Below are 26,098 nucleotides of genomic sequence, written 5' to 3'. Positions count from 1 at the left end.
GCAATCAACTTACAATAACTTAAGGTCACCGAACAGCTAGGGATGAACACAGAGGGTGGTTGTAAACCTTTATGGTGGAGCCATTCGTGAACGGCGTCAGTTACATCGAAGGAAAGCCATTCGCCTTCTGCCCTTGTCTTCACGACTTTGCTGTCAATGTAGCGCTGGGTTGGAGACGTTAAGTCTTTGGATTTGAGAATCTGGGGAAGGAAAGGAGAGAGAAAGGAAAAAGCTCAGCTGGCATATGGACAGCATGCCTAACCCAAAACCATTAACGCTATTCTAATTCATTATCTAAACATAGCTCCACTCTGGTATCATCCCCATGTATTGTCATTTAATAGCATGGCCGTGAGCATAAAAACATGACACCAGGCCATTTGCCACGAAAAATAGAGCTACTAAGTCATCTGTGTGTTAGGATAAAGGTGACAGGAACCTTAAAGCCAAGTGTCTAAAAGAAAGTGACAGTAATTATTTTTACTTTGCTGATATAAGCTTTGCAAGATTTCAGCCATAAATTCTATTCCAATAAGTTAATGGCTTTGTTGTTCTGCTTCTCCATTTTTTTTAAATTTGGGGAGCTGGAAGGTGGGGAGGGACAGGAGGAGCGGGCCAGTTCAGAGGATCCATGCCCACACTCTGGAAGGCTCTGAATTAGAAATCTCCTTCTAATAAAGACAAAAAGGTCTCACCCTGGTTTCTAAATCCACCAACATTAATATATGTGGCATGCCTCAGCTTTTGAGGTAAATCTCTAGCTGGGATTTTTACTCTCAATGTGACTTGTTATGATTTATAAAGATATTCCATATCCCACAGACCAAGAATGAATTTGGGCAGGAGCAGTCTGGCAGTGTGTATTAAGAGCCTGAAAGCAAATCAGCCTGAACACTGAGACTTCAGAAGGATTCATTTATTTCAAATACGTAAAGAGCAACTATAGGGTTTCTATAGGAAGTGAATGTTTTATGTGGTTTTTAAAAATTCTGTCTGTCTTTAAACGATAGTGTTTTATGAACCAGTCAAACCAAGATCCCAGGTCTCCTAGAGCTTTATTAAATCCCTACCCAAACCTGTATCTTGCCTTTCCTTAGTACCTGGGGTCTCAAGCCCTATTATGTGATACCTGCCCCACCCGATATTAAGTCTAACTACTCTGTGCTCATTTCATACATGTAGGTTTAGTCTCTCCATCAAGTTCATAAGCTTCCCCATGGCCATGATCACGTCTTTGATTTGATGCCATTTCAAAGCACTGCACTCAATTTAATCACTGTATATTACATGACTCTCTGAATACCCAGAGAATCGCTGTATATTACATGACTCTCTGAATACTCCTTTAAACCTTGCAAAACAAAAATGCATACTCTTCTTGCTGATTTCAAAATGAACTTTTCTTCCCCGTGTATACATGATTTGTTTCAGGTACTTTTGCAACAAACGCTTCCTAAGATATTTGGCGTTATGGTCGACTTTTTTCTGGATTAAGTACATTTAGAAAAGGAGAGACATTCACACAATTGAATTTTGGGGGGCCTTCAGTGAATTTTAGACAAAACCTACTCTACGGTCTTGCCCCTGAGGCTCAACAAACTCCCACTAACTGAAGACAATCTAGAGGCAATCATGATTCTACCACAGGCAAGAGATGTTCTTTGTGAATTAAAGGAAGCAAGTAAACATGGCTTGAGGGCTGTGCTCACTGGGTTCTGGGCTTGGCACACATGATTTCATTTCATTTAATCCTCAAAACATTCCTGTAAAGCAGATTGAGGAAACAGAGACCTGGGGAGGTTAAGTAACTCATGCAGTGCCTCACGGTGAACACGTATTGAGAGAGGTTTCAAAACAATCCCCTAATTTTCCTGTTTCAGTGCTGGATTTTGAAGGCCAAAGAGTTACGGGGGTCAGTTTTGAATCATGATTCATGCTTACCCCTTTCCAGGTAACAAAAAACATTCAGTGATAGAAGCAGAGATTTTTTTAATAAGATTATAATAAATGTTGGTACAAGACGGAAACATAACGTGTGGAATGTACACACAGTTAATGCAGTCATAAACCTATAACTTTAAAGGTACAGCTTAAGAGCAGTCCACTTCTCTGTAAATCAAACCATGTTTTGAAAACACTCCCAGTTGGGCAAATAAGACACTACACATCCAATTCATAATTAATGGTATGATTAATCTAACAGGATAACAATGATATAACAATGGTTGAGAAGTTTTCAGCATTTCCATCTGCCTCACTGCTTAAAGATTAGTAGGAAATCCAGGGGCCCTTGGGTGGCTTAGTCAGTGGGGTGTCTAACTTCGGCTCAGGTCATGCATGATGTCATGGTGTGTGGGGTCTAGATCCGCATCGGATTCTCTGCTGTCAACGTGGGGCCCAGTGCCTCCCCCGCTTGCACGCGTGCGCACGCGTGTGCGCGCTCTCTCTCTCAAAAGTAAACATTAAAAAAAGATTTTAAAAAATCAGTAGCAAATCCAGAACTCATTTTTCTGATGTTAAATTTCTTCCCCTCGTCAACCTCCTATAATGATGAATTATTTCATAATGCTTTTATTGGCTTTGCTCCTAATCAGCACATTGTTTTCGTTGTTGTTATTAATTACATATTTTGCATATATAAAATATATCAAATGTCTATGATATCTAGCTCTGATATAAATATATAGAGAGTCCCACTGAAGACACAGAATTTGTTTTAACCACCACATTGACCAACTCAGCAGGGAAAACACAGACTGGCAAGTCTATGGAAATTCTTCACCTAGAAAGAAGAGGTAAATTTAGATGATCTTGCTTTAAAGGCAGACCAAAATGGAGCGAGAAGATTCTGAAACTTGTTTTCTTTCTTAAATCTCATTTTCTAGTAAGTGGTCCCTCGGCCACAAAACACCACGAGGTTCTGACAGCAGACAACTTCATATTCTCATAGGACTGAGAGGTTCTCTATGTCTTCTCACCAGCTCAAGAACAAGCCCATTTAAACCACCCAAGAATGACAGCTAGTTAGCTGCCCACTTCGGAAACAGAGAGGTGGCTTTGGTCTTGTGGGTTTGCTGTCTCAAACTTTATGGCCAAGGAGGTCTTAAACCGACTTGTTGCAGTGTAACTCCATTCTTTCTTACCCAGTCCTCAGTGGAAACAGGAAACAGCTGCTCTCCATCACTCATAGACTATCCCTCATATTCTTGGAGACTATTATTAAGTCCCCCTCAGCATGCCTGCTCTCTCTCTCTCTCTAAGCTAAATAAACCCTGTTCCTTTAGCCCATATTTAGAGGGGCAATTTCCCAAACCTTTAATCAGTTGGGTCACTAACTAGGATGAATGATGCTATATAAAAATACTCCTCCTACAGCTTCATGGTGCTGTTTCAAAACTGGCTAGAAAACCTTCTAATCACATCTCAGAGTCTCAAATCTTAACTTGAAAGGTATCTTCTTTCTAAGAATAGGCACAGCCTCCCTATTCCCTGTTTATCTTCCATGTATCACCCACACAAAATTAAACTGGAAGGGAAGAAAATCAACCCACTGCTATTATCGATTAGTACTTCCTTAAATTCAAGAGTTCATACAAAAATGACTAGATCAGTCAACTCCCCACTCTATTTTAGCTTTTGCTGTCTGTCTCTCTCCTATCTCCTAACAAGTGTATTGAATGTGAACAGTCATGGGAATGCAGCTGTTGTTTTTTCTAGAGCCAAAGTCGCTTCTAAATTCCTTTATAGATATCGTATCATGACCAAGATAGTTTAGTTGAACAGTAGAAGCTTTCTTAGCTGTCCTCCACTTAGCTGGCCAGATTAACCAGGATTCTCCATTTGTTCTATAATATATATTAGTTTATGTTGGGGTTCATTTGCTGGAAAGCTACTCTCTACTATGTTACAAGCACTTCTGATCTTACCCGTTGAGTCGTATGCTTAGCAAGTATCCATTGTACATGTTTCTAAACTTGTTCATGATAGCTGGACTTGATATTATAATTTTACAGGTGAATTAAATGGCCTAGAAATGATGAAATACAGGACCAAAAGTGAAGAGAGCTGTTGCTTCTGTGAAAACCAAGTTGAATGCTTTGGAAAGTCTTCATACATACAAGTTGCTTTAAAATAGTTTTTGGGGGGGGTGCCTGCGTGGCTCAGTCGGTTGGGCGGCTGACTTGGGCTCAGGTCATGATCTCACAGTCCGTGAGTTCTAGCCCCGTGTCGGGCTCTGTGCTGACAGCTCAGAGCCTGGAGCCGGCTTCGGATTCTGTGTCTCCCTCTCTCTGACCCTCCCCTGTTCATGCTCTGTCTCTCCCTGTCTCAAGAATAAATAAACGTTAAAAAAAAAAAGTTTTTTTTTTTAACAGTTTGGTGGTTCCTCAAAAAGGTAAACATAGAATTATCATTTGATTCAGTGATTCCACTCCTAGTATATACCCCAAAGAACTGAAAGCAGGGACTCAAACAGATACTTGTACCCCAATGTTCATAGCAATGTTACTCATAATAGCTAAAAGATGAAAACAACCCAAAGTGTTCATCAATAGATATACAAACAATCTAAATAAAATGTAGTATATACACATAACAGAATATTATTCAGTCATAAAAATGAATGAAATTCTGACACATATTACAACATGGATGAATCTTGAAAACATTATGCTAAGGAAGCCTGGGAGGCTCAGTTGGTTAAGCGTCCGACTCTTGATTTTGGCTCAGGTCATGATCTCACGGTTCATGAGATCGAGCCCCATGACTGGCTCTGTGCTGGCAGCATGGAGCCTGCTTGGGATTCTCTCTCTCCCTCACACATGCTCTCTCTCTTTCAAAATAAACATAAAAAAAACAAAAAACAAACAAAAAAAACCCATTATGCTAAGTGAAATAAGCCAGACACAAAAGGACAAATATTATATGATTTCATTTACATAAGGCAGCTAGAATAGGCAAATTCATAGATACAGAAAGTGGAATAGAAGTTACCAGAAATGGAGGGTAGGTAAACAGGGAGTTATCATTTAATGGGTACAGAGTTTCTGTTTGGGATAATGGAAAATTTCTGGAAATGGTCAGTAGTAACGGCTGTATGACATTGTGAATGCACTTAATGCCACTGAATTGGGTACTTAAAAAATGGTTACAAGGTAAATTTTATGTATATTTTACCACAACAAATTTTTCTTCTAAATTTAGATGTCAGAGAGACAGCTATTGAAGAAATAACAATAAGAATAATCTGATAAAAACCTAGAAGGATCCTGCACGCCCGTCGCTCAGCAAATTGGCCTGAAACTTCTTTCTTATTCAAAGAAACGAAAAACCCCAAATTGTAGATGATGCCTAATGGATGTCGTTCACGAAAAAAATACAACATGCGTTGGCAATAGGCAGAGTCAGAGTCCAAGAAAAGCCCTTGGCCTTTTATAAAAAACACATATATATGGTTTAAGTTAAAATACTCATTCCCCACACTCACTCACTCCTGTTTCTATAATCCGCCCGCCCCTTTGACTTTTTTCAAGTAACAGACCAACAACTGTTTCTGACCGAATTAGAAAAGACAGCTTCTAATACACTGACAATGAGATTTAGCTGTCTCTCACTTAGCTACCACCCACAGCGGTATGAATGTTACCTTCATTACATTATTGATATACACACATTATCTATAATACGTGCAAAATACCCACATACTGCCTTTGGCAAGGCAGTGAATTACAAGACTCCCTACACAAAAGGATCCATTCATCTCTCTGCCACTGGAAAGCAGCCAACCAAGAGTGGATGGAGGCAAAAGTCACTGATGTTACCCAATCTTTTGGGGGAGAAAGGAAGAAAGAAGGAAAGAAAGAAAGGGGGGACCAGATGCAAATTACAGCCAGAGGAAAGCTTAGTCTTAAAGGTATAATGTTGTAAATCAACTCAGGATTTGGCTTAGACACCAAGGGCGATACCCATTCCGCTCCTAGGAGAGGCTGCAAAGAGGTATAGAAAGCATTAGGTATTTTATTTTACTTTGCATATACAAACATCAACGGACCCACAGGAAAACCAGGGGGCCAATTCAACCACACTTCTAATGGAAAGAGAAATGTAACAATAGGGCTGTAGAGAAAAACCGGATCCTGGTTAACCAGTTGTTGTTTTTAAGGGCATTTAATGTTTTTATTGTACTTAACATTTAAGTGTATTTAAATGTTTGCGGTTACTTGCACAAAGTGATTAGCAGATGCTGAATTAAGCGTTTACTCCATTGGCCACATTCTCTCAGATCTGCCTGACCTCACATTCTCTAACTTTACTGGCATGAAGCGTCCGTGTTAGAAAGGCACTTGGGGGCCATGTGTTCCAACCCATACGATTCATTCTCTAACATTTTGGTCTCTGTCTAAAGACTACTCATGAAAGTAGCCTCACTACTTCTTGAGAAAGGCCATCTCGCTTCTGAGTAATTTGTATGCTGTAATTTTCCTTATCTGGGATTTTCAATATCGGAGCGCCTAGGGGGCTCAGTTGGTTGAGTGTCCGACTTCGGCTCAGATGATAATCCCGTTAGTGAGTTCGAGTCCCACGTCGGGCTGTCTGCTGTCAGCGCAGAGCCCTCTCTGGATCCTCCGTCGCCCTCTCTTTGCCCCTCCCTCTCTCTCTCTCTCTCTCTCTCGAAAATAAATAAACATTAAAACATTTTTTTTAAGTAAAATCTCCTTGGGGCGCCTGGGTGGCTCAGTCGGTTAAGCCTCCGACTTTGGCTCAGGTCATGATCTCAAGGTCCGTGAGTTCGAGCCCCGCGTCGGGCTCTGTGCTGACAGCTCAGAGCCTGGAGCCTGTTTCAGATTCTGTGTCTCCCTCTTTCTCTGACCCTCCCCTGTTCATGCTCTCTCTGTCTCGAAGATAAATAAATGTTAAAAAAATAAAATAAAAAATAAAGTCTCCATCAACTAGCCTTCCTTAATGACAGTACCACTGCTCCACATTCATACAATCACTTGCATTTATTCAAACATTTGCACATTTTTGTGTTTTTTAGTCTTCCAAAGAACCCTGTGAGGTGGACATGATTATCTACAGTCTTTATTATCTACAGTCTTCAGCTAATGGAAAGAGGCTGAAGTACTTACTTGGGTTACCAACGCCCTGTAGGATAAGTGTGGACTGACATGTTGCCCTCTGAATTCCAGCAGAGAGGGCTCCCCCATGTTGGATTTTGCTCTCTGGAACAGATGTAAAATGCTTTTTCCATGTCAGGCACCAGCCATAAGAGGTGGCTTCTCTCCACTGCTCCTTCAGGACAAGGTTTGAGGTCCCTCACCATCTTTGTCATGCCCCTTTTCAATACTCCTCTCTAATAATTTCCTCAACACAGTCAGGTGCAATCTAGCAGAATGTGGAGAATATTACAGAATGTGCCCCGCGTGGAAGAGAGGGGCTCTTGCCCTCCTTGTTCTGGTCGCTCTTTTTGAGGCAAACTATTTACTTTTGTCAGCAACCACACCACACCATTGAGTCAGGGTAAACATTGTTTTTTTTAAATTTTTTTTTTAATATATATTTTTTAACGTTTATTTATTTTTGAGACAGGGAGAGACAGAGCATGAACAGGGGAGGGTCAGAGAGAGGGAGACACAGAATCCAAAACAGGCTCCAGGCTCTGAGCTGTCAGCACAGAGCCCGACGCGGGGCTCGGACTCACGGACCGCGAGATCATGACCCGAGCTGAAGTCGGCCACCCAGGCGCCCCGAGTCAGGGTAAACATTGTATAAAATAAAACTTTTGTCCTGACACAAACTGTTAGGTCAGATTTTCTACCCCAAATCCTTTCTGGAATGACATGGAATAAAGAGAAAGAAATGAAGGAAGGCAAAGAAGGAAAGGAAAGTTGGTTTATCTAGGCCCATGGTTCTCTAACTTCAGCCTGCAGTGGAAACACCTGGAGGGCTTATTCAAGCACAGATTGTGGAACCCCACCCCCCAGGTTCTGATCTAATAGCAATTTGCCTTTCTAACATATTCCTAGGTGATGCCCAGGCTGCTGGTCCACTCTGAGAACCACTGCCCAAGTCTATGCTTATGCAGTTCATTCTTGCAGTTGGTTAAGTGCAAATTACACATTATCTCTCTTAATTTGGAACTTATTGGACTCTGGCCTTTTGGGATCTCTCTGAATTTTGTTTGTTACTCAACGTATATGCTATTCTTTGTGGCCACATAGCATCAGCAACTGTGTACTTCATCAAGGTGATGAGAACAATGTTAAGTTACCTACAGCCAAAACCATACCCTGTTGCTGGGTCCTTGGGTACTTCTTTCCTGGTGGGCCCTGTTTCTTTGATCAACATCCTGTGGTTATGTTGCATGTGGCAGCAAAAAAGGAGAACTTCACTCGTGTAAGGTGTGAGGCCCAATTTAGGACCGGAGTCTTGCCCATCTTTGCCAACTAATAACCAGTCCTGTGGTCCCTTAAGTTTCTTTGAAGAACCCACGGGGTTTGCCAAGTGCCTTTGGAAATCATTAATGCAGTGAAAAGTTTCATAGGCTTTGAAGTCAGGCAAACATAAACTATCACTTACTGGATCTGTGATTTTCTTATTTATGAAATGGGTTAATAAGACACCACCTTCTATGTTTGTTAAGAGAATTAAACAACACACAAGCAGAGAAAGCACCTATCGCATTGCTGGTATTCAGTAAATGGGAATTATCATGATAATTATGTTCCTTATCTGGTCAAAATCTTCCAGAGGCTTCTACCATCTAATGAATAAGCTTCAGATTCCATAAGTCAGTATTTCAGACACAACTTGTCACCAATCCGTCATCCCAGACTCACCTCTCATCCCTAGAAACCAAATCTAAACAGTATCCCTAAAATATATATTCCACATCTCAACTCTGCATTTAGACCGGTATCCCTGAGGACACCTTCCCCACTCTTCCCATTTTTACTTAAAAACAAAAACAAACAAAACAAGAATGAAAACCTTCCTATTCTTCAGCCTAGCTTTTCAATGAAATGGTTACTTTCACTCTGAAGTCAGTTTTCTTATCCTAGGCCCCCAGCAATTACTGGGGGTGCCAAATAGTCAGCCCTTTGCCCACAGTGGCCTCGAGGGTAATGCTGCATGAGTGTAAGTATCCATTTTTTTCAACGGGGTAGTTAGTAAGCTACTAAAAGAGAGAGGGAAGCATGCACTTATTTATATCTCCATAATGCTTGCATTCCAGTTGGTTGACACTGGAGGCTTCAAGAATAACATTCACTGGGGCGCCTGGGTGGTTCAGTTGGTTGAGAATCCAACTTCAGCTCAGGTTGTGATTTCACGGTTCGTGAGTTCGAGCCTCATGTCGGGCTCTCTGCTGACAGCTCAGAGCTTGGAGTCTGCTTCAGATTCTGTGTTTCCCTCTCTCTCTGTCCCTCCCCCACTCATGTTTCTTTCTCTCTCTCTGTCTCTCTCTCAAAAATAAATAAACATTTAAAAAATTAAAAAAAAAAGAATACATGTTCACCGATTTAATTTTGGAGATTCGACTCTTTGGGTCGAAATCTTGCTAATACCAGCATTTACCCTCATGCAAAGAGACACTCAGCACACTGATGAAAGTGTTTCTTGGCTTATCCACAGGAGGAACAACAGATTCTCCAACATACCACTTACATGGACTGTGGAGGAACCTTTTGCCCACATGACAAAAGCCAAAAGCCAAACCAACCTACATGTTGTAAAATATTTAATACAATCAGTTAATTTGTTTAGTTATTCATTCATTTGTTGGAAAATTGCTGGGCCATCTTATATGTGCCCGAGTCTTCATTTATTCATTTGTTTCCATTTATTTTAGAGCTCACTCCCTCCAGTTTAGTTCAACAGATATTAAGCACTTGCTGTGAGCAAGGCATCGCCCTTCTGTCCAGGACAATAAGATGGTTCCTGTTCTTAATAGTCCACATGCTAGTAAGGGAACGCAGACCTCTCGAGAAAAATTTAAAGCGATGTATTCATGGGGCAGAATAAGGTCACCGAAGCAGGGAACTTCCTGGAGCAAGGAGATAGCTATCAACGAGGTAAAAAGGTTAACTACTAACATCTGAAAGGCTGGCAAGAATCCTGGGCACTGTGAGAACACAGTCCAGGCCACAGAGATGTGCTGGCTCATTACAAAAGAGAATAAATAAATGTGTTTTCCTTTCTCTGCAGGACTCCTTCATCCATCCTAAGCAGTATAAGCTTGAACTTAGGGAGAGTTTGCTCGGTAGGCATGTTAGACTGCCAGGGCTGCCTTAACAGAGAGGCTTAAACAAGCAGAAATTCACTCTACCACGGTTCTGGAAGCAAGAAGCCAGAAATCAAGATATTGACTGGGCCATGCTTCCTGGGAAGCCTCCAGGAAGCCTTCCTTACCTCTCCCAGCATCTGGTGTCTTGCCAGCAATCGTTAGCATTCATTGCTTTGAAGCTACCTAACTTCAACCTCCGCCTTTGTCTTCACATGGCATTGTCCCTGCATGTCTGTCTTTATACAGTCATCTCTTATAAGGACGCTGATCACACAGAATTAGGGGTTTACCCCCTACTGCAGTAGGACCTCATTTTGACTTAACTGATTGCATCTACAATGACTCTATTTCCAAATGAGGTCACATTCTGGGGTCCTGGGGGGTTAGGACTTCAACATATCTTTGTTGAGGGGACATAATTCAAACAGTAGGTGTTCACAGGTTATCCTGGGTTGCGTATGTGCTAAACGCTCTATGAAGTCCTTCAGAGCAAAGGACATTCTGGCTCGTATTCCGCGGAGTCTTTTCCACTGAATTTGCACAGTCCCTTCTTGGTAAATTCCGATCGACTCATTAGAAAGACGCACACAATCAAGTGACAAATAAGCCCTTGGACAATCAGTCTTTGAGAGTGATAGAAACGACTTCTTGGAATATGGGGGTGGCAGGTGAGCATCCGACTTCACCTGTGAGTTCATGCCCCACATGGGGCTCATTGCTGTCAAGGCAAAGCCCTCTTCAGATCCTCTGTCTCCCTGTCTCTCTCGGCCCCTCTCCCGCTGTCTCTCTCTCTCTCTCTCTCTCTCTCTCTCTCTCAAAAATAAGATAAAAACATTAAAAAAATAAACTACTTCTTGGAATTTTATGTACACACATCACAAAGATTATGTATGTATGTGTGTGTGTGTATATGTACATCTCAAGGACAGAAAAAAATCATCACTGTAAGCAATTTTATACTGCATTTTTACCCTTCTATTTAATACATCTCTTTGTGGAATAAATATAAGGGAGAAAAGGCAAGAAAGAGCATCTGCAAGGGAAGAGAAAGCAGGGCCTTACAAACGAATCAGAAGTGGATGCAATGGCTTTTCTTCCGCAGACACAAATGTAGCTCTCTGTTCCTGCTGCCCCGTAGCCCCCCGTAACAATGCTGGGTTGCTCTGGGGGTGCTTGAGAAACTGACTGCTGATTATCCTTCAGGAGTGGCTGAGCAGACCCGATACTTATCTTGCTGTTGCCACCGCCCTGTCTTGTAGTTGCCATGGCTCCTTTGAAATTGCATCCCTCTAAGGCTGTATACCTCACAAGAGCTTCGAGAGAGTCTGCACAGTAGACTCCCAGGGAGTACGTATCAGCTTCAAAAGAAAGACACACATAAAAATACAGTCTCTCTGGAGCTCAGATATCTTCATTATTATGTCACGACCTTAAGTCTTTCTCCTTATAGTGCAGAGTTCCTGTATTACGTATACTCATGTGCAATTATGATAAAGAGTGGCACATATAGATCATTAGTGGTCTTTATGGAAAGGTCACCAGATACGTCTTCAAGCTACACACACACACACACACACACACACACACACACAGGAAAGCCTTTCCTCTGTGATGAAAACACCTTATAATTCTCTATTGTTTCCTTCACTTTTTTAAATTCCTCTACAGATGGGCCTTTGTACTGACTGCACATATGCATAAACAAGTAAATTCATTTCCACAGGTCTGAGGGATGAAGGAGTCCTTTGTGTGAACAGAAAGTCTCTCAGATGTCACAGCTCAATAGCATTCATAAGACCGTCATATATAAATCACACAGCAAAGAAAACACATTCAACTGCACACAAGTCACATCAGTATAGGCAAGGAAAGAGATATGTGCAGGACAACCTTCAGTGAAAGCATCTGAAAGGAAACTATGTCAAGACATGCAGTCATGTCAGTCCTTGTGGCTGGACCACACAGCCTAGTGCTATGGAGTTTGATAATTCCAGTTGTTTCCTGCTGTGAGGGGAAGGAGTGTCCCCAAGAAGACTGCAAGCTCTCTGGGGCCACATCTTCTGATTTTCTTGACTGATCTCCCTTTCCAATTCCACTCTGACTTAATACCAACATACACATACTTGAAAACCACACTTCCAACACCCTTTCCTACTTCCTGGCTACCAATAACACATCTGGCCTACATTATAATTTAAGTCCCTTCTTATATTCAGCTGAGAACTTTAATTTAGGGGGTGTGATTATAGAGCAATGAGTCAAAAAAATAAAGTAATGAGCCTGGTGTTTCTGCAAACAGGGAGAGTTTATGGGTTACCTAAGAATATCAGTCTAATTAATCTCTTACGTAATTTTTTTTACCTCCATGGTTATTATCCACTTAACCAGCATTAGCTCTGAATATATAGCAAAAAATGAGTAGATAAGTGCTTCTTTCTTTATCAATAGTTAGATACCTTTCAAACAAATGTAGCAGAATTTCCAAATCCAAATAAAATGTTTCTCAAAAGAGTCCCCTTGGGATATGACACACTTATCTCACAACATTTCCTCGTACTTGAATCTTAGTTTGAAATGTTTCTTAAATTCATTGGAAAATGTTTGTTGAGCACCCACTACGCACCAGGCACTGTGTTCTGGGAATTTGTCCCTCAGGGTGGAGCCGAGACCAGAAACGAGATAGAGACACAGCAGAAGATCAAGCACAGCTAAATGAGAAGGGAGGGAGCAGGGTGCAGCGGAGGGCGAAGTAGGAAGTATCGGGAAGAGGGGCCCTGAGATGCTCGGGTGACCACGAAGACCTCTCCAAGTGGGTGACATCCAAGGTAGCACCTAAGTGAATAAGAGAGCAGGAAGAAGCGTGTGGGAGGAGGGCACAGCGGCCGTAGGCTTTAGGAGGGAGTGAGCTCAGGTGTTTGAGGCACACCAAGGAGGCCAGCATGGGGGAGGCGCCTGAGTGAGGGAAGTCAGGCTGGGACAGGTCCAGACACAGAAAGGACTTTGGCTCCTAGGCCAAGTGAGGTGAGAAGCCATTGCAGGACTTTGAACAGAGGATTTAGATCTGACCAACATCCTAACAGGAATCACTCATAACTGCTGTGCTAAACACAAGCTCTAAGGGGGCCGGGGGTGGGAGTCGTGGAGGGTGGGGAACGGCCAGACCAGCCAGAAGGCCATTATAGAAGAGACGAAAACTGCTTAGACAGGCTACGTAGCAGCAGGCATGGTCTGAGAAGCAGCTGGATTTCAGATCTACCTTTTGAAAAGTGTTATCATGTAGGAAAATTCATTGCTTTCTCTCCTCCTCTTCAGCAGAATTTTGGCAGTTTTCAAAAATTAACACTACCTTTCTCGGAAGTTTGGATTTGTTTCCATTGAAGGAATTCCCAGTTATGTAGCTGTAGGCTCTGAGCACAGCCCTAGAACAGCAGTTCCAAAACCAATTCTGAAAACTTGCTATCAAGAAATAAACATCTGTCCTCCTTTGGGACAGTCTTCACTCCAGTGGAGGTTGTAGAAAAGTTGGCATACATTAACAATATTTTTAAAAACTGGGGCCTTATTAAAATCAATCCAGGAAGTATATATCATGCCTGTTCGTATGGTGGTGAAGCAGGAAGAGGTAATAAAGACGCCCGCCCCGGGGTCAGCCACTCCATAATCATTCTTCGAAAAAGCTTTCTTCAGAAGAAAAGCAAGACACATCATGGCCCCAGCCCGCCATTGGTGTCCTTAGAGTTTCGATACAGCAAACACGCAGGGCACTGCAACCATGCTTTCTCCCCACAACCCTGCACTGCCCCAGTGATAACAGGAAATCGGTCAGAGGAGACCTCGTCCAACCAGAGATGACTGACAAAATCACAAGCCATCTCTAGGGGAAATACAACCCATGTTCTGGATGACATGCAATAACGCGTCCCTCACACATCCAACGTGCCAGGCACTTTACATGGATCCTCCTCGTGGTAACTCATTAGACAAGCACCAGTATCTTCATTTTATGACGGAAAACAGGCTCAGAAACACGAGTAATTGGTAAGAGCAAAAAGCTAATAACCAGAGGTGGAAGATGAACCCAGGGCCCACCGGCTGCAAAGACTCTCTTCTCTCTCGTGTGGAGCTGCGCATCGGGAACTGAATGAGACCTCCATGAGCAGAACGAGTTGGAAATAGTATTTCAGGAGGCTCTGAAGCAAACTCCAGTCATTGAGAACCTGACCCTGCAGCAGTAGAGGCCGGGCTGAGTTTCCATTTTTAAGAGATTCTGAGCAGATCATACATTTAAGAGACTGTTTCTTGTAAAATTTCAAACTCAGTGCTTTGGAAACGATAGGAATAATAATGATAGCAGCCACGGAGTAGACCTGCCTTGTGCCAGGGGTTTCCATGCGTTCTCTTTTTGCTTTCCAAAGTCCCGGCCAAGTAGGTGTTTTTACCCACATTTTCCTGATGGGGAAATCGTCTCATTGACGTGAACCCACACTGGCCCAAGTCCAGAGCCCTCAGTGTTCCTACTTGTATGGTAAAGTGGTCCAGAGCATGGCCTCTAGGGCCAGTCTGCCTGGGTTCAAACACGGTCTCTGCATGGCCTGGGCAAGTTATTTAACTTCTCTGTGCCTCAGTTTCCTCATTTATAAGGCAAAGATAAGAACCCACCTCATAGAGTTATTATAAGGATTAAACGACTCTATTTAAAGCCCTTAAAAAAGTGCCTAGCATACAGAGAGCCTGTGTTAGCGATGATTATCATTACTGTTACTGAGTTCTATTACACAAAACAAACATGGAATTATTAATTACTATTGCATGATTATCAACATTTCCTTGAATACAGTGGGGAACGACTACTATTCACATCACTTTTGGGGTCCTGTCTGCTCACAAGGTTAACAGACATTTGGTAATTTCATAACAATGCAAATGATAACGATCCGATTTTCTGACGAGGCAAGCATGTCATTCGATCGGTCTGAAAAAACCTGAGATATTAACAGCCTTGTGCAAACAAAGCATTGATTATACATACCTCATGGCTTTTTTAAGTGGGTTACTTTACTGTATGTGTCTCCAATGTGGCACCAAAGTTAGGATCAGCATTAAGGGGACCGTATGCTGTAAAATTCTGTACAACAGGAGCAAAGTATAACTTTTTTTTTTTTTTTTTTTTGGTAGCACTTTTTGCAAGTCTAATTGAACAGTCAGTTTTTTTGGCTGACCTCTTTTTATTTTACTTACCCTTGGGCTACATGAGAAATGAAAACCGACCTCTGTGTGTATGTGTGTGCCCATGCACATGTGCACGTGCATGTGTTTGGGGGTAGGGAAAGGGGGGATTTTTATTAACCCCACTAGTGCTATGCTCTCCACAATGATAGGAACCTCACCCTTCATTCTGAAGCATTAGAGTCCCTCAAAAAGCAGGCCTCGGGGCGCCTGGGTGGCGCAGTCGGTTAAGCGTCCGACTTCAGCCAGGTCATGATCTCGCAGTCCGTGAGTTCGAGCCCCGCGTCAGGCTCTGGGCTGATGGCTCAGAGCCTGGAGCCTGTTTCCGATTCTGTGTCTCCCTCTCTCTCTGCCCCTCCCCCGTTCATGCTCTGTCTCTCTCTGTCCCAAAAATAAATAAAAACGTTGAAAAAAAAAAAAAAAAAAAAAAAAAAAAAAAAAAAAAAAAGCAGGCCTTGACCATCAACCTTGAATTTGCATTGTAAAGCCTCAGGGGTAGGCATAATTTAAAATCTTTGGCAGAGATTTTATATGTAGCAAATGTTTATTAAAAGTGGCTGGTGATTCACTCCTCCCTACTGAAATTTTTGCTTACTTATTTCACTTCACAAACATCAATTCATCCTTTCACCCCCAAATAGGAAAAATCATTTAATATTTCCTGAATAGCTTAAAGCCAAGAGTAAACAGATACACCAATGACTTAGGATTCAGCCACTGTTTTATATATCCTTGCAAGTGATCTCCTAAAATGTGATTTCATCACCTTTGACAAACTGGTTACTGTCTAAATTCAAACTCAACCACGCATTAAAATCCAAATATCATAGCGCCTGCACGGCCCAGTCAGTTAAACATCTTCCCCTTGATCTCCGCCTAGGTTACGATCTCACGGTTCGTGGGTTCGAGCCCCGCGTCAGGCCCTGTGTCGGGCTCTGCACTGACACCCAGTGCTTGCTTGGGAGTCTCTCTCTTCTTTCTCTGCCCCTTCCTCCCTCTCTCTCTCTCTCTCAAAATAAATATTTCTTGGGGCGCCTGGGTGGCTCAGTCGGTTAAGCGTCCGACTTCAGCCAGGTCACGATCTCGCGGTCCGTGAGTTCGAGCCCCGCGTCAGGCTCTGGGCTGATGGCTCAGAGCCTGGAGCTGTTTCCGATTCTGTGTCTCCCTCTCTCTCTGCCCCTCCCCCGTTCCTGCTCTGTCTCTCTCTGTCCCCAAAAAAATAAATAAACGTTGAAAAAAAAATTTTTTTAATATTTCTTAAAAATAAAAATAAAATCCAAGTATTAAAGAAGAAGGTCAAAGAAAGCAGGAGGACGGATTTTACTGTATTCTTCTTTGTCAAAGTTCTAACAGAGTATTTTGTAAATGGGGGGATTTCCTCTTGTCAGGACGAAGGTGACCGAAGCTGGGTGTTCTACCTCCCTACAAAAGAGTGCCATTGCTTCTTCTAAGGTCGCGGACAGGAACTCTAAGGTTCCTCTGAAATCCATTGAGCTCATTTCATCTCAGCACGTTTATCTTCTACTGACTAACAGGGACCCATCAGCGGATTGTATTCTACCAAGCTACCTGGCACCAATCCTGGGGGCCTCATACCTGGTGGCCATGTGAAAAGGTGACCTTTTTCTCCCAATGCTATGAGGTATGAGTTTAGTACATCACACTGTCTCCCAAAGAATTACTCTGCGTGATTTTGTCAGTGGTCGGAAGCTAACAAATTAATCTGAAAAATAATCTGGAAACTGTCTTTGGCTGATAATTCTGTAGACAGCTCTTCTGCTTAGAGGAATCAAAGACTTTGAAGCCAAATTCTAAGAGAGGACATGGAAGGGAGCGAACTAATAGATGTCGCGTGCCCACTCTCCATCTGGCAGTTAGAAACGTTGCTTCATTTCACTCTTACAATAAATACCAAGCAAACCAGGATTATTACACAAACTTAGGTCACAATGTTCATGCCACTGGACACTCCACCGTGTTGCCTCACAAAGGGTGAACAGACAGCACAGATGTGGTCATCAAATCCCACGATGTTCGTGTGCACGTTGAAACACCATAAAAGGGGTTCCAACATGAATAAAAGAAAATGCTGTGCATATCAACTACCCAAACCTGCTCCAATCTCAATCCAGTTTATTCAGATTTCCCTACTATAAATACTGTTGGGCCCAAAGGAATCTCTTGATTTTGATAGATGGCTCCACCCAAGGAGACCACCCAAGACATCAGGCTGCCCCCCACCCCCCCGCAAATTCTCACAGCACCCTTTCTGGAAGGAATGAGTCCTGAGGTATTTCTCTGGATCCTCCAGCTTTTGTTTTAAGAGCACCTTGGGTCTATCTCTATTAGTGGGAAGACTGTACTTTTGAGACATAGTGTCAAATAACCAATTGTTTGAGGCCATGAAATTTTGGGGTAACTTATTATTCAGCGAATGGATTGCCAAAACAGTCACAAAGGTACAAGTCTTATTATCCCAGAGGTGGTCAAGTTTGAAATGAGTAGTTTGTGTGAAAAGGATGTGAGTTAGTGAGAACAAGCTAGAAATATCTGAAAGCTCCAAGGTCCTCTGAAGTCAGTATAGCTATCTTAAGTATTGGTTGGTGGTCCCATGGGGCCATGAAGTCATGAATGCCCTTAAATAAATTATAAATTTCTCAGGGACTCATTTCTTCACTTGTAAAATTGGGGCTTTACCCCAGTCCAAGATGGCGGGTGCCCTGGCTCATGTTGGTGATACTCAATGTGAAGAATATTTCTTTCCTTTTCTCTCTCTCATAACTCTGGGCATGATTTTAATCATAAATATAGGAGCAAGCTAATCAAAGAAAGATGTGTTCAAATTTCCAAATGAGCTGAGAGCTATTCTAAATATTGTAGGTTCGAAGGGACTCCCAGAGCACTGGGGCTTTATCTGATCGTATTCCAATAAAGTCTGCCTTTGGCATAAAGCTTTAAAAACATGGTAAGGGTCATTCCCATTTGGAAAAAGTTCAGTTTTTATCCTTTTTTTGTCTTTTCTTTTTCTTCATCTATCAAAGGGCTTTATCTCTTTATTCCCTCTAATATTGGTGTATATTTGAAGTCATACAGTGATCACAACAGTATATGCTATTTAGAGTCTGTCAACAGAAGTCAGAGAGAGCAGGAGGACAGTAAGGCTTTATTTTACCACCATTCATCAAAGTTCTGGCAGACTATTCTGTAGAGACAGGAGAGCAGTGACAACTCCGAGATCCTTTGCCAAGCTAAATAGGACTTCCATGGAAGCTCGGGTGTCCTCACCCTCCCAGGCAAGGAGAATCAACAGATGCACAGCCCTGGACAAGTCAAGCTCTGAACTCACAGAAATGCTATCTTACGCCCTTCTAGCCTAGTATTCTGACTCTAAAGAGAATACCTATACACATTTTATGATACAGAATGACCCCAAAACCCTTCCTGAAATCTGTGATTCCCAGTGGAGAATGATCATATCCTAATAACTGATCATATCCTAATCATATCCATATCATAGGATATGATCATATCCTAATAAATGATCATATCCTAATAACAAACCACATCTGTCCAGAAGCAGTTCTTTTTTTTTTTTTTTCTCTAGGGAGAATCAGAATCTCCAGAAAAGGACTGGGGGAGTCCTTGCAAAAGCTCCCCGCTGCAGGACTTTCATAGTTGGGGGAGTGCCTGTGCACACACATGAACCTGCATGTGCACACACATAGACACACACATTCTCCCCCTGCACAAAACCAATGCCCTAAGGAATCCTAATACATTATCCATTCAACCATCTGAACAGCCTGAGAACTTATTCAGTCACCCCACCCTTCTTCATCTAGGGAGCAGAATGTCAATTATGTGTCAATTAATATGGTAATCAAAGGGCATCTAGAAACTTCAGAGACTTTGTTCTTCTGAAGAGTTGAGCTTTCCAAATAGCTAAATATCTTCCCATGTAAGCACCAAGCCTTTTTTCCCTCAAAATAACATGTCAAAAATTCTGGACATTAAACTCTCTGAAATTTTACTGCATGTATTTAGTTTCCTGAATATAATTTAGCCTCACCTTCATAATTCAAGGCTCTTATCACGAGCCCCGATTTCCATACTGGGGCTGGAAAAGGGAGTTTACTCCTGAAGGCTGCAAAGGCCTCCAAATGGCTGCTAAAGGCAAGTGGAAAGTCGGAGAACAAGCCAAAAATGCGACTCCAGAAAGACACCACAGTAGATGTCACAAGGCCAGGTGGGATGCCATAGGTATAAGGACCAGCTGGGTGAGTTCTAAACAGGGTAAGATTTAGAGAAAGTGTCCGCAACAAGCATTGTATTCATTCTGTGACCTGACTTTCTGGGTAGCATCACCAAGGTGCACGGGCAAAAATCTCGAGTCTAAAGCATCATATGCTCCCGTCAGAGTATCTCCCTCCAGCCCTCCCCTTCTAATTCAGTGTTTCTAATTTCCTGTGGTTCTAGAGATAACCAATCTGGTCACAAGTGAATAAAGGGCCAAAGACTGCCTTTCTGGTAACTCAGCTATGTATTTTGTGTCTTCTGTTAGGGTGTTCAGGAATCTCTGACTGACTTCCTAGACCTTGGCTGTGTTTCAGGAGGTTAGATTGCTGCCCCGCTGAGTTCCAGATAGGTAAGGAGTTGTTTTCTTCTTCACCTTTCCCCTAAAATTATCTCCTTCCAGGTTCCTGTGTTCAGTGACAGTGAACCCGCCCACACTCCCCCTCTTCATAAAACATGCTTCAATCTTTGGCTGTACCTTTTCCACCTGAAGACTCCAATCTGTGGATCTTATGGCCCATGGGATGGGGGCAGCAGGTGCTGCAGTAACTCTAAGAAGGTACACATCCTCTAAGAAATCACTAAGGACCTCTAAATTACCAGCCTCAAGGGACACATCCCTTCCTGGAGGTGAGATGGCCTCTGTGAGTAAGGCAAGTGATCAGTAATTCCACTATCAGAGGCCACTCCTCAGAGCACCGGGCCAGGGGCCAGAGAATGACAGCTTATGTTACAGGCAACAAAATGTAAGAGATCAGGCAATTGAAACAGGGCCTGGGAGAACAGTCCATGATGCTATTGTCCCTACCGAGAGACATGTGTGAGCGACTTAATTGAAAAAGAAGAAAAAAGAGAACAAGGAATCATATTCTTGTTTTTGTTGTTTGGAATCACCTTGCAATCTACCTGGCTATCCTTGATCTAACTTCTTTTTCAGAGAACCAGTCTTTGCTTTCTTTCCAAACATCAATCCACCTTCTAGCTGGCCTACTTTCTCTTATTTTTCTTCTATTCGAGCTGATACTGAGGCACAGACGGAGAGAAAGCACAGTGTGTGGTGAGAAGTGAGCATCTGGGAGTCACAGCTGGATTGGTATTGCCACCCTGCCACTTTCTGGCTGTGTGATCCTGGCCAAGTGACTTACTTTCTCTGTGACTCAGTGTCTTTCCCTGTGGAAAGGAGAAAGGGCACAGTAATAGAAAGAATACCTTAAATGGGTGAATGTGGGGTCAAAAGGCACAAACTTCTAGTGATAAGATAGATAAGTCCTGGGGGGTTAATGTACAGCATGGTGACTATAGCTAACAATGCCGTGTCGTATATTTGAAAGTTGGTAAGAGAGTACATCTGAAAAGCGCTCACCACAGGGGGAAAAATGTGTAACTTTGTGAGATGATGGATGTTAACTCAACTTACGGTGGGAAACACTTTGCAGTGTGTACGTCTATCAAATCATTATGTTGTTCACCTTAAGCTAATATAATGTTATATTGCAATTATATTTCAATAATTTCTGGAAAAGAAAAGAACACCTCATCATGCCAGCTTCACAGTATAGCTGTGAGTATTAATGGAGACAATACTTGTAACATGTTGAGCTCCAGTACCCAGGAAGCTGACTGTGACACTATTCTAGGGGACAGGAAGCAATGGCAGCCCTCACGGTGCTCTCAGAACATGCATTAAGATTTGAAGCTCTCCAAAAACTAGGTCCTTGCGGATTCATTTTAAGAAGTAAGAATTATTTTTCATGAACACACATGTAAACTAGTACTTGAAGACTCTTCAAAACTTTAAAACTTATTGTCTGTGGGACGCCTGGGTGGCTCAGTCGGTTAAGCATCTAACTCTTGGTTTCTGCTCAGGTCACGATCTCACAGTTCATGGGTTTGAGCCCCGCATGGTGTGGAGCTTGTTTGGGATTCTCTCTCTCTCTCTCTCTCTGCCCATCCTCTACTCACGTGCTCTCTCATTCTCTCTCTCAAAATAAATAAATACAATTAACAAAACCATATTCTCTGCAATCTCATACACAACATTTATTACTATGGTAATTCCCCATTTTCATAATAAACACAAAGAAGATTCTCATCCAAATACTGAAGTTTCCAAATGCTTAGAATCCAGAACATCTAGAGGTTTCTGCATACAGATGCCGATTCCTTTCTTTTCCTCAAGTAAGCCCTCTCATTAGCCATGGAGTCGTACAGGCCTCCTCCTTAGCGTCGTGGTTCTCCTATCAGTTCTGAACACTTTTTGGCTTCCCCTCCCTCGAGTCTCTCCTCACCTCTCCTGAGCACCATCTATACGCTTCCCTCAACAGGCCCCTTCAAGACTGTTTTTGCACAGGTCAGTCCTCTGTCAAGAATGATCGTCCCTCATCCTGTTTCAACAGATACTTCTCAAGGCCCCCTGCTCTAGAGTCCACTCCCTGGTGAAATCTCTCCAACTCTGCTCTCTACAAACACTGTTCATATGACACAATGACACACGTAAGTTCCCCGAGCACCGGTCTGCCTCCATCCCCAGACTCGGGGCTTTTAGACCAGTGCTTTAATATGTACAGATCTCCCAAAGGCCTTGTGAAACACGTAGGTTCTGCTCCACATCTTGTGCATTCTGGTTTGGTGAGTCCGGGATGGGGCCTGAGATGCTGCTTCCCTCACAGCTTCTAGATAATGCTGATCTAGTGCCCTGCAATCCCCTTGAGAAGCTTTTAGGAACCTGAAATGTCAGTGACTTGGCACTTCTCCATCATCATCATCATCATCATCATCAACAACATCTTTTAACACAGCTGTCCAGCAACTGTACTTAAGGGAATGAGAGATGTCAGAGTGGCCTGAAATAATGCAGGGGAGGGGTAGACAGAGAATGGGGACAGGGATGCACTGGAGAGAGTGGGTAGAATCAGAAAAGGAAAGGAGACAGAATGAGGTTAGTGAAGAGGCAGGAGACAGCAAAGAGAGGAAGAAAAGGAAGTGAAAAACTACAGGAGGAGAGATGATAATAGGAAGGAGGGGAAAAGGAAAAAAAAGGAGAAAACGATATCCATAGGATGAGAAAAAGAAGGGGGCACCTGGGTGGCTCCGTGGGTTGAGCATCCAACTCTTGGTTTCCTCTCAGGTCATGATCTCAGGGTTGATAAGTTCCAGCCCACATCAGACTCTGCACTGACAGCACGGAGCCTGCTTGGGGTTCTCTCTCTGCCCTTCCCCCTCTCGTGCTCTCTCTCTCTCAAAATAAATAAATAAACAAACATGAAAGAAAGAAAGAAAGAAAGAAAGAAAGAAAGAAAGAAGAGAAAGAAAGAAGAGAAAGAAAGAAAGAAGAGAAAGAAAGAAAGAAAGAAAGAAAGAAAGAAAGAAAGAAAGAAAAGAAAAGGAATGCCAGCTAACTTCTTCCCTTGGGGTGGAATTGAATCTACATTGTCTGACTTTCCAGATTGAGGGGTGGACTTCTGGACGCCATCCCTCCCAAGGGTGGGTACTCCAGCCATTTGTGCCATTGAAGAAGTGTGCTCAGACCTCCATCACTTCCTTCCAAAAGTTCTTCCTTCCAGACTGACTGTGGAATGAGCTGCCACTGGCAGAGTAATAGCAAATGAGAGCCTCTGTCAGGATTGTGCATGGACAGAGTGGTTTATATCAGCTCAGAAAATCTATGACCAAGACTTCAAACCGATTTTCCACCAAAACAACCCCCACAAAAGTTACCTGATACAGTTCGATCCTTTGTTCGGGCACTCTGGCCTTCGGGTTCTGTAAACGAAAGACTCTGAACTCCGCTTTCACCAAATTGGATGCATTCTTCTCCATCGCTGAGACGTCGAATCGGACAATTCTGAAGTAAGGTCTGTAGAAAGTGGGCGGGATGGCATCTGTAAAAAGTTAGGGCGATCATTGAAAATGATAAAATCCATTGTTCTCTCAAAAAGACTGTGCAGCATGAGATAGTCTCAAGAAAACATAAGGGATATATCTACAAGAACCATTTAGTTTCCAATGGCCAATTTAATACCGTTAACAATTTAACCAGAAAAAAAAAAAATAAACATGTGCATGTGGTTACAGGGGCAGCAGATTAATAGAGATTAACAAACCACTTCCAACTCCATTTGAGGGCATGCAGTTAACCCTATCCTTTGAAAGTTGACAGCACAGTGGAAAATCCTAGATGGTTCTGAACTGGATCAAGATCTTGACAGTTGATGCCTGGAGAGAGCTGTTGGGCTTGCATACACTGTAATCAGATATGCCAAGAAAATATATCCTAATGGCCAGCAGTTTGCCCATGTATTTTTTTTTTTTCTTGAAGTTTTGGCATCCAAATACTCTACTCTATCCAGGTTCATGTATTGCCTCTTTTCTGTCTTCAATATTTTGGTTTTTCCCACACATATGACCAAATGCACCCTCTAGTTAAGTCAGGGTGAGAAAAATTGAATCCACAAAAACTAAACCCCCAATTGGCTGTATCAGGTCCAATCTTAAAATTCTTCACTTAACATAACATCCATTGGTGGGAGGGAATCCCGGCTAATGAAGGGAAAGAATCAGCCCCACTTCGTTCTCTTCTGAGCCATGGAAACCACAAAGATGCAGATGGCACACAACAATTTCAAGTTCATGGGCTGCTAGAGTTTCACTATTGTTTTGGAGTAATCTGCGTTGCCTTTGAATGCGCCACTGGGCCGCACCAACAAAACCAACGGAGGTCCTAATTCTCTCCACGTGTTCACACCCAGCACCCATTTATTGAGCACGTACACTGGGCTGCCCACGTGTTACAGATGTTTCTACGATTCTCTTCTATAACCTTCTGCAAACGTTCTCTCATTATTCCGGAATGCTCCATCCAAATCTTGTAGCTCCATTACTTTCTACCCTACTTCTCAACTATGTAGCTTCATTACAACATAATAATTCACAGTTGTTTATGGCTTTTTACAAGTGCTTTTATTACTTCTGTGTTATGTTTGTTTATTTTGTTTCCCCCCAGGAAATTTTAAGAATCTTGAGGGCAGAGACCATATTTGTCAGGTCTTCCCTATTCCACATACCTAGGGCAGGGCCCTGCACACATGGAATTCACCAACTACCCACTGTTTGTATAGTTGGTCATCAATGGGAGTCTTGAAAGACTCAGGCATCTGGCTACTGGCAAGACTAACTTCTTATTAAATAAATGAGCCGTCTTGCCAATCTTAAAATAGAAATAAATACCTTTCGTGATTTCTTGGGAAATCCATGCCCTGACGATCACACTGGGAAAAAAAAAAAATGCTAGGAACACACCGACATTTGCTGATCTTAAGAGCCCAGCACTTTTTTCCCTCAAGGGGGCTTTCCCCCGTGCCCTTCCCCGTGTCCTGTGACTCTCAGAAAGCTGTTCATGGGGAGGCAGTGGACTCCAAGCCACGTTCTGCCCGATGACTGCTTCACACACGCCTATGTGAATTGAAGCTTTGTAGCTCGTGAGCCAGGAGCCTCAGAAACAAACAAACAAACAAAATAAAAACCCCAAAAATCTAAAGCATCCTGGTGTCAGAGAAAAGGAAGTATTCATGCAGACACAGTGATGGCCCGCTGCGTTACTACCGTGAGTTAGCTGGTGGATGGTTTTCAGGCAAACATTCATCCAGGCAGCCAGGATTTTGGAGCCCCCTAGCACTGCAATTTGAAAAGGTAGCTGCTGGGAAGAAATCGATCTTTCTCTCCTCTGGAGCATGCCCACCCCAGGTGACTGGACAAGCTGGTACTGGCCTGACCAGCTCAGCTGAAAACCGGCCAGATGCCCAGGCAGAGAAGCTGGGGCGAGGCTGGAGCCAGGCTCTCTGGCTTTCTACACCCTCTAGTTTGGCCAGAACCTTCCACAGGCCTAGTGGCTGCATTCTGCCTTCCCGTTAGACAGCAGAAGCTTCAAACATGCTTTGAAAGAGCATCCTGAAAGAGCAAAGCTAATTCAGCGCATTTCCCGTCATTAGGAAGAATTAACGTCCTGGGTGTTCTCCCCCCGCCCCCACTCAGTGGAACCCCACAGGCCAGCTCTCCTTCCCCAGCCGCCCATCTTTCACACCCACCCGCCCCAATCTTATCCTTCCATCAAGTTTGTAAATAAGTGCTCTTGAGATTTATTTTTATTCTCTTTTGTGTTTATTAAACTTTGAACCACTTTCTTCCCTTTCTGGTCTTCTGCCCAAACTCACTCTTTCTTTTTATGGCTGCTTTGGACCATGAGGTCAATTTTGTTTCTTCTTCTTCTAAGCAAATCGTCCAATGATCCTGTCCTAGGCT

The 26,098-nt window shown here is 42.8% G+C and overlaps 1 protein-coding gene across 2 annotated transcripts in view; it reads right to left on the bottom strand.

The window, feature by feature from the left end:
• TGFB2 (transforming growth factor beta 2) overlaps nt 1-26,098 on the bottom strand; it is an 83,411-nt gene that overhangs the window by 9,366 nt on the left and 47,947 nt on the right. For both annotated transcript variants that reach the window (XM_047840944.1, XM_047840946.1), the window contains 2 exons: nt 23,519-23,682; nt 68-200 (listed from right to left, as the gene is read on the bottom strand). In XM_047840944.1, coding sequence (XP_047696900.1) covers nt 68-200; nt 23,519-23,682 — 297 coding nt within the window. The remainder of the gene's footprint in view (nt 1-67; nt 201-23,518; nt 23,683-26,098) is intronic.

The sequence above is a fragment of the Prionailurus viverrinus genome, chromosome F1, assembly GCF_022837055.1.
Source record: "Prionailurus viverrinus isolate Anna chromosome F1, UM_Priviv_1.0, whole genome shotgun sequence".
Taxonomy (NCBI): Eukaryota; Metazoa; Chordata; class Mammalia; order Carnivora; family Felidae; genus Prionailurus; species Prionailurus viverrinus.
Note: the sequence above shows the minus strand (reverse complement) of the source record. Positions and strands in the feature narration are given on the sequence as shown.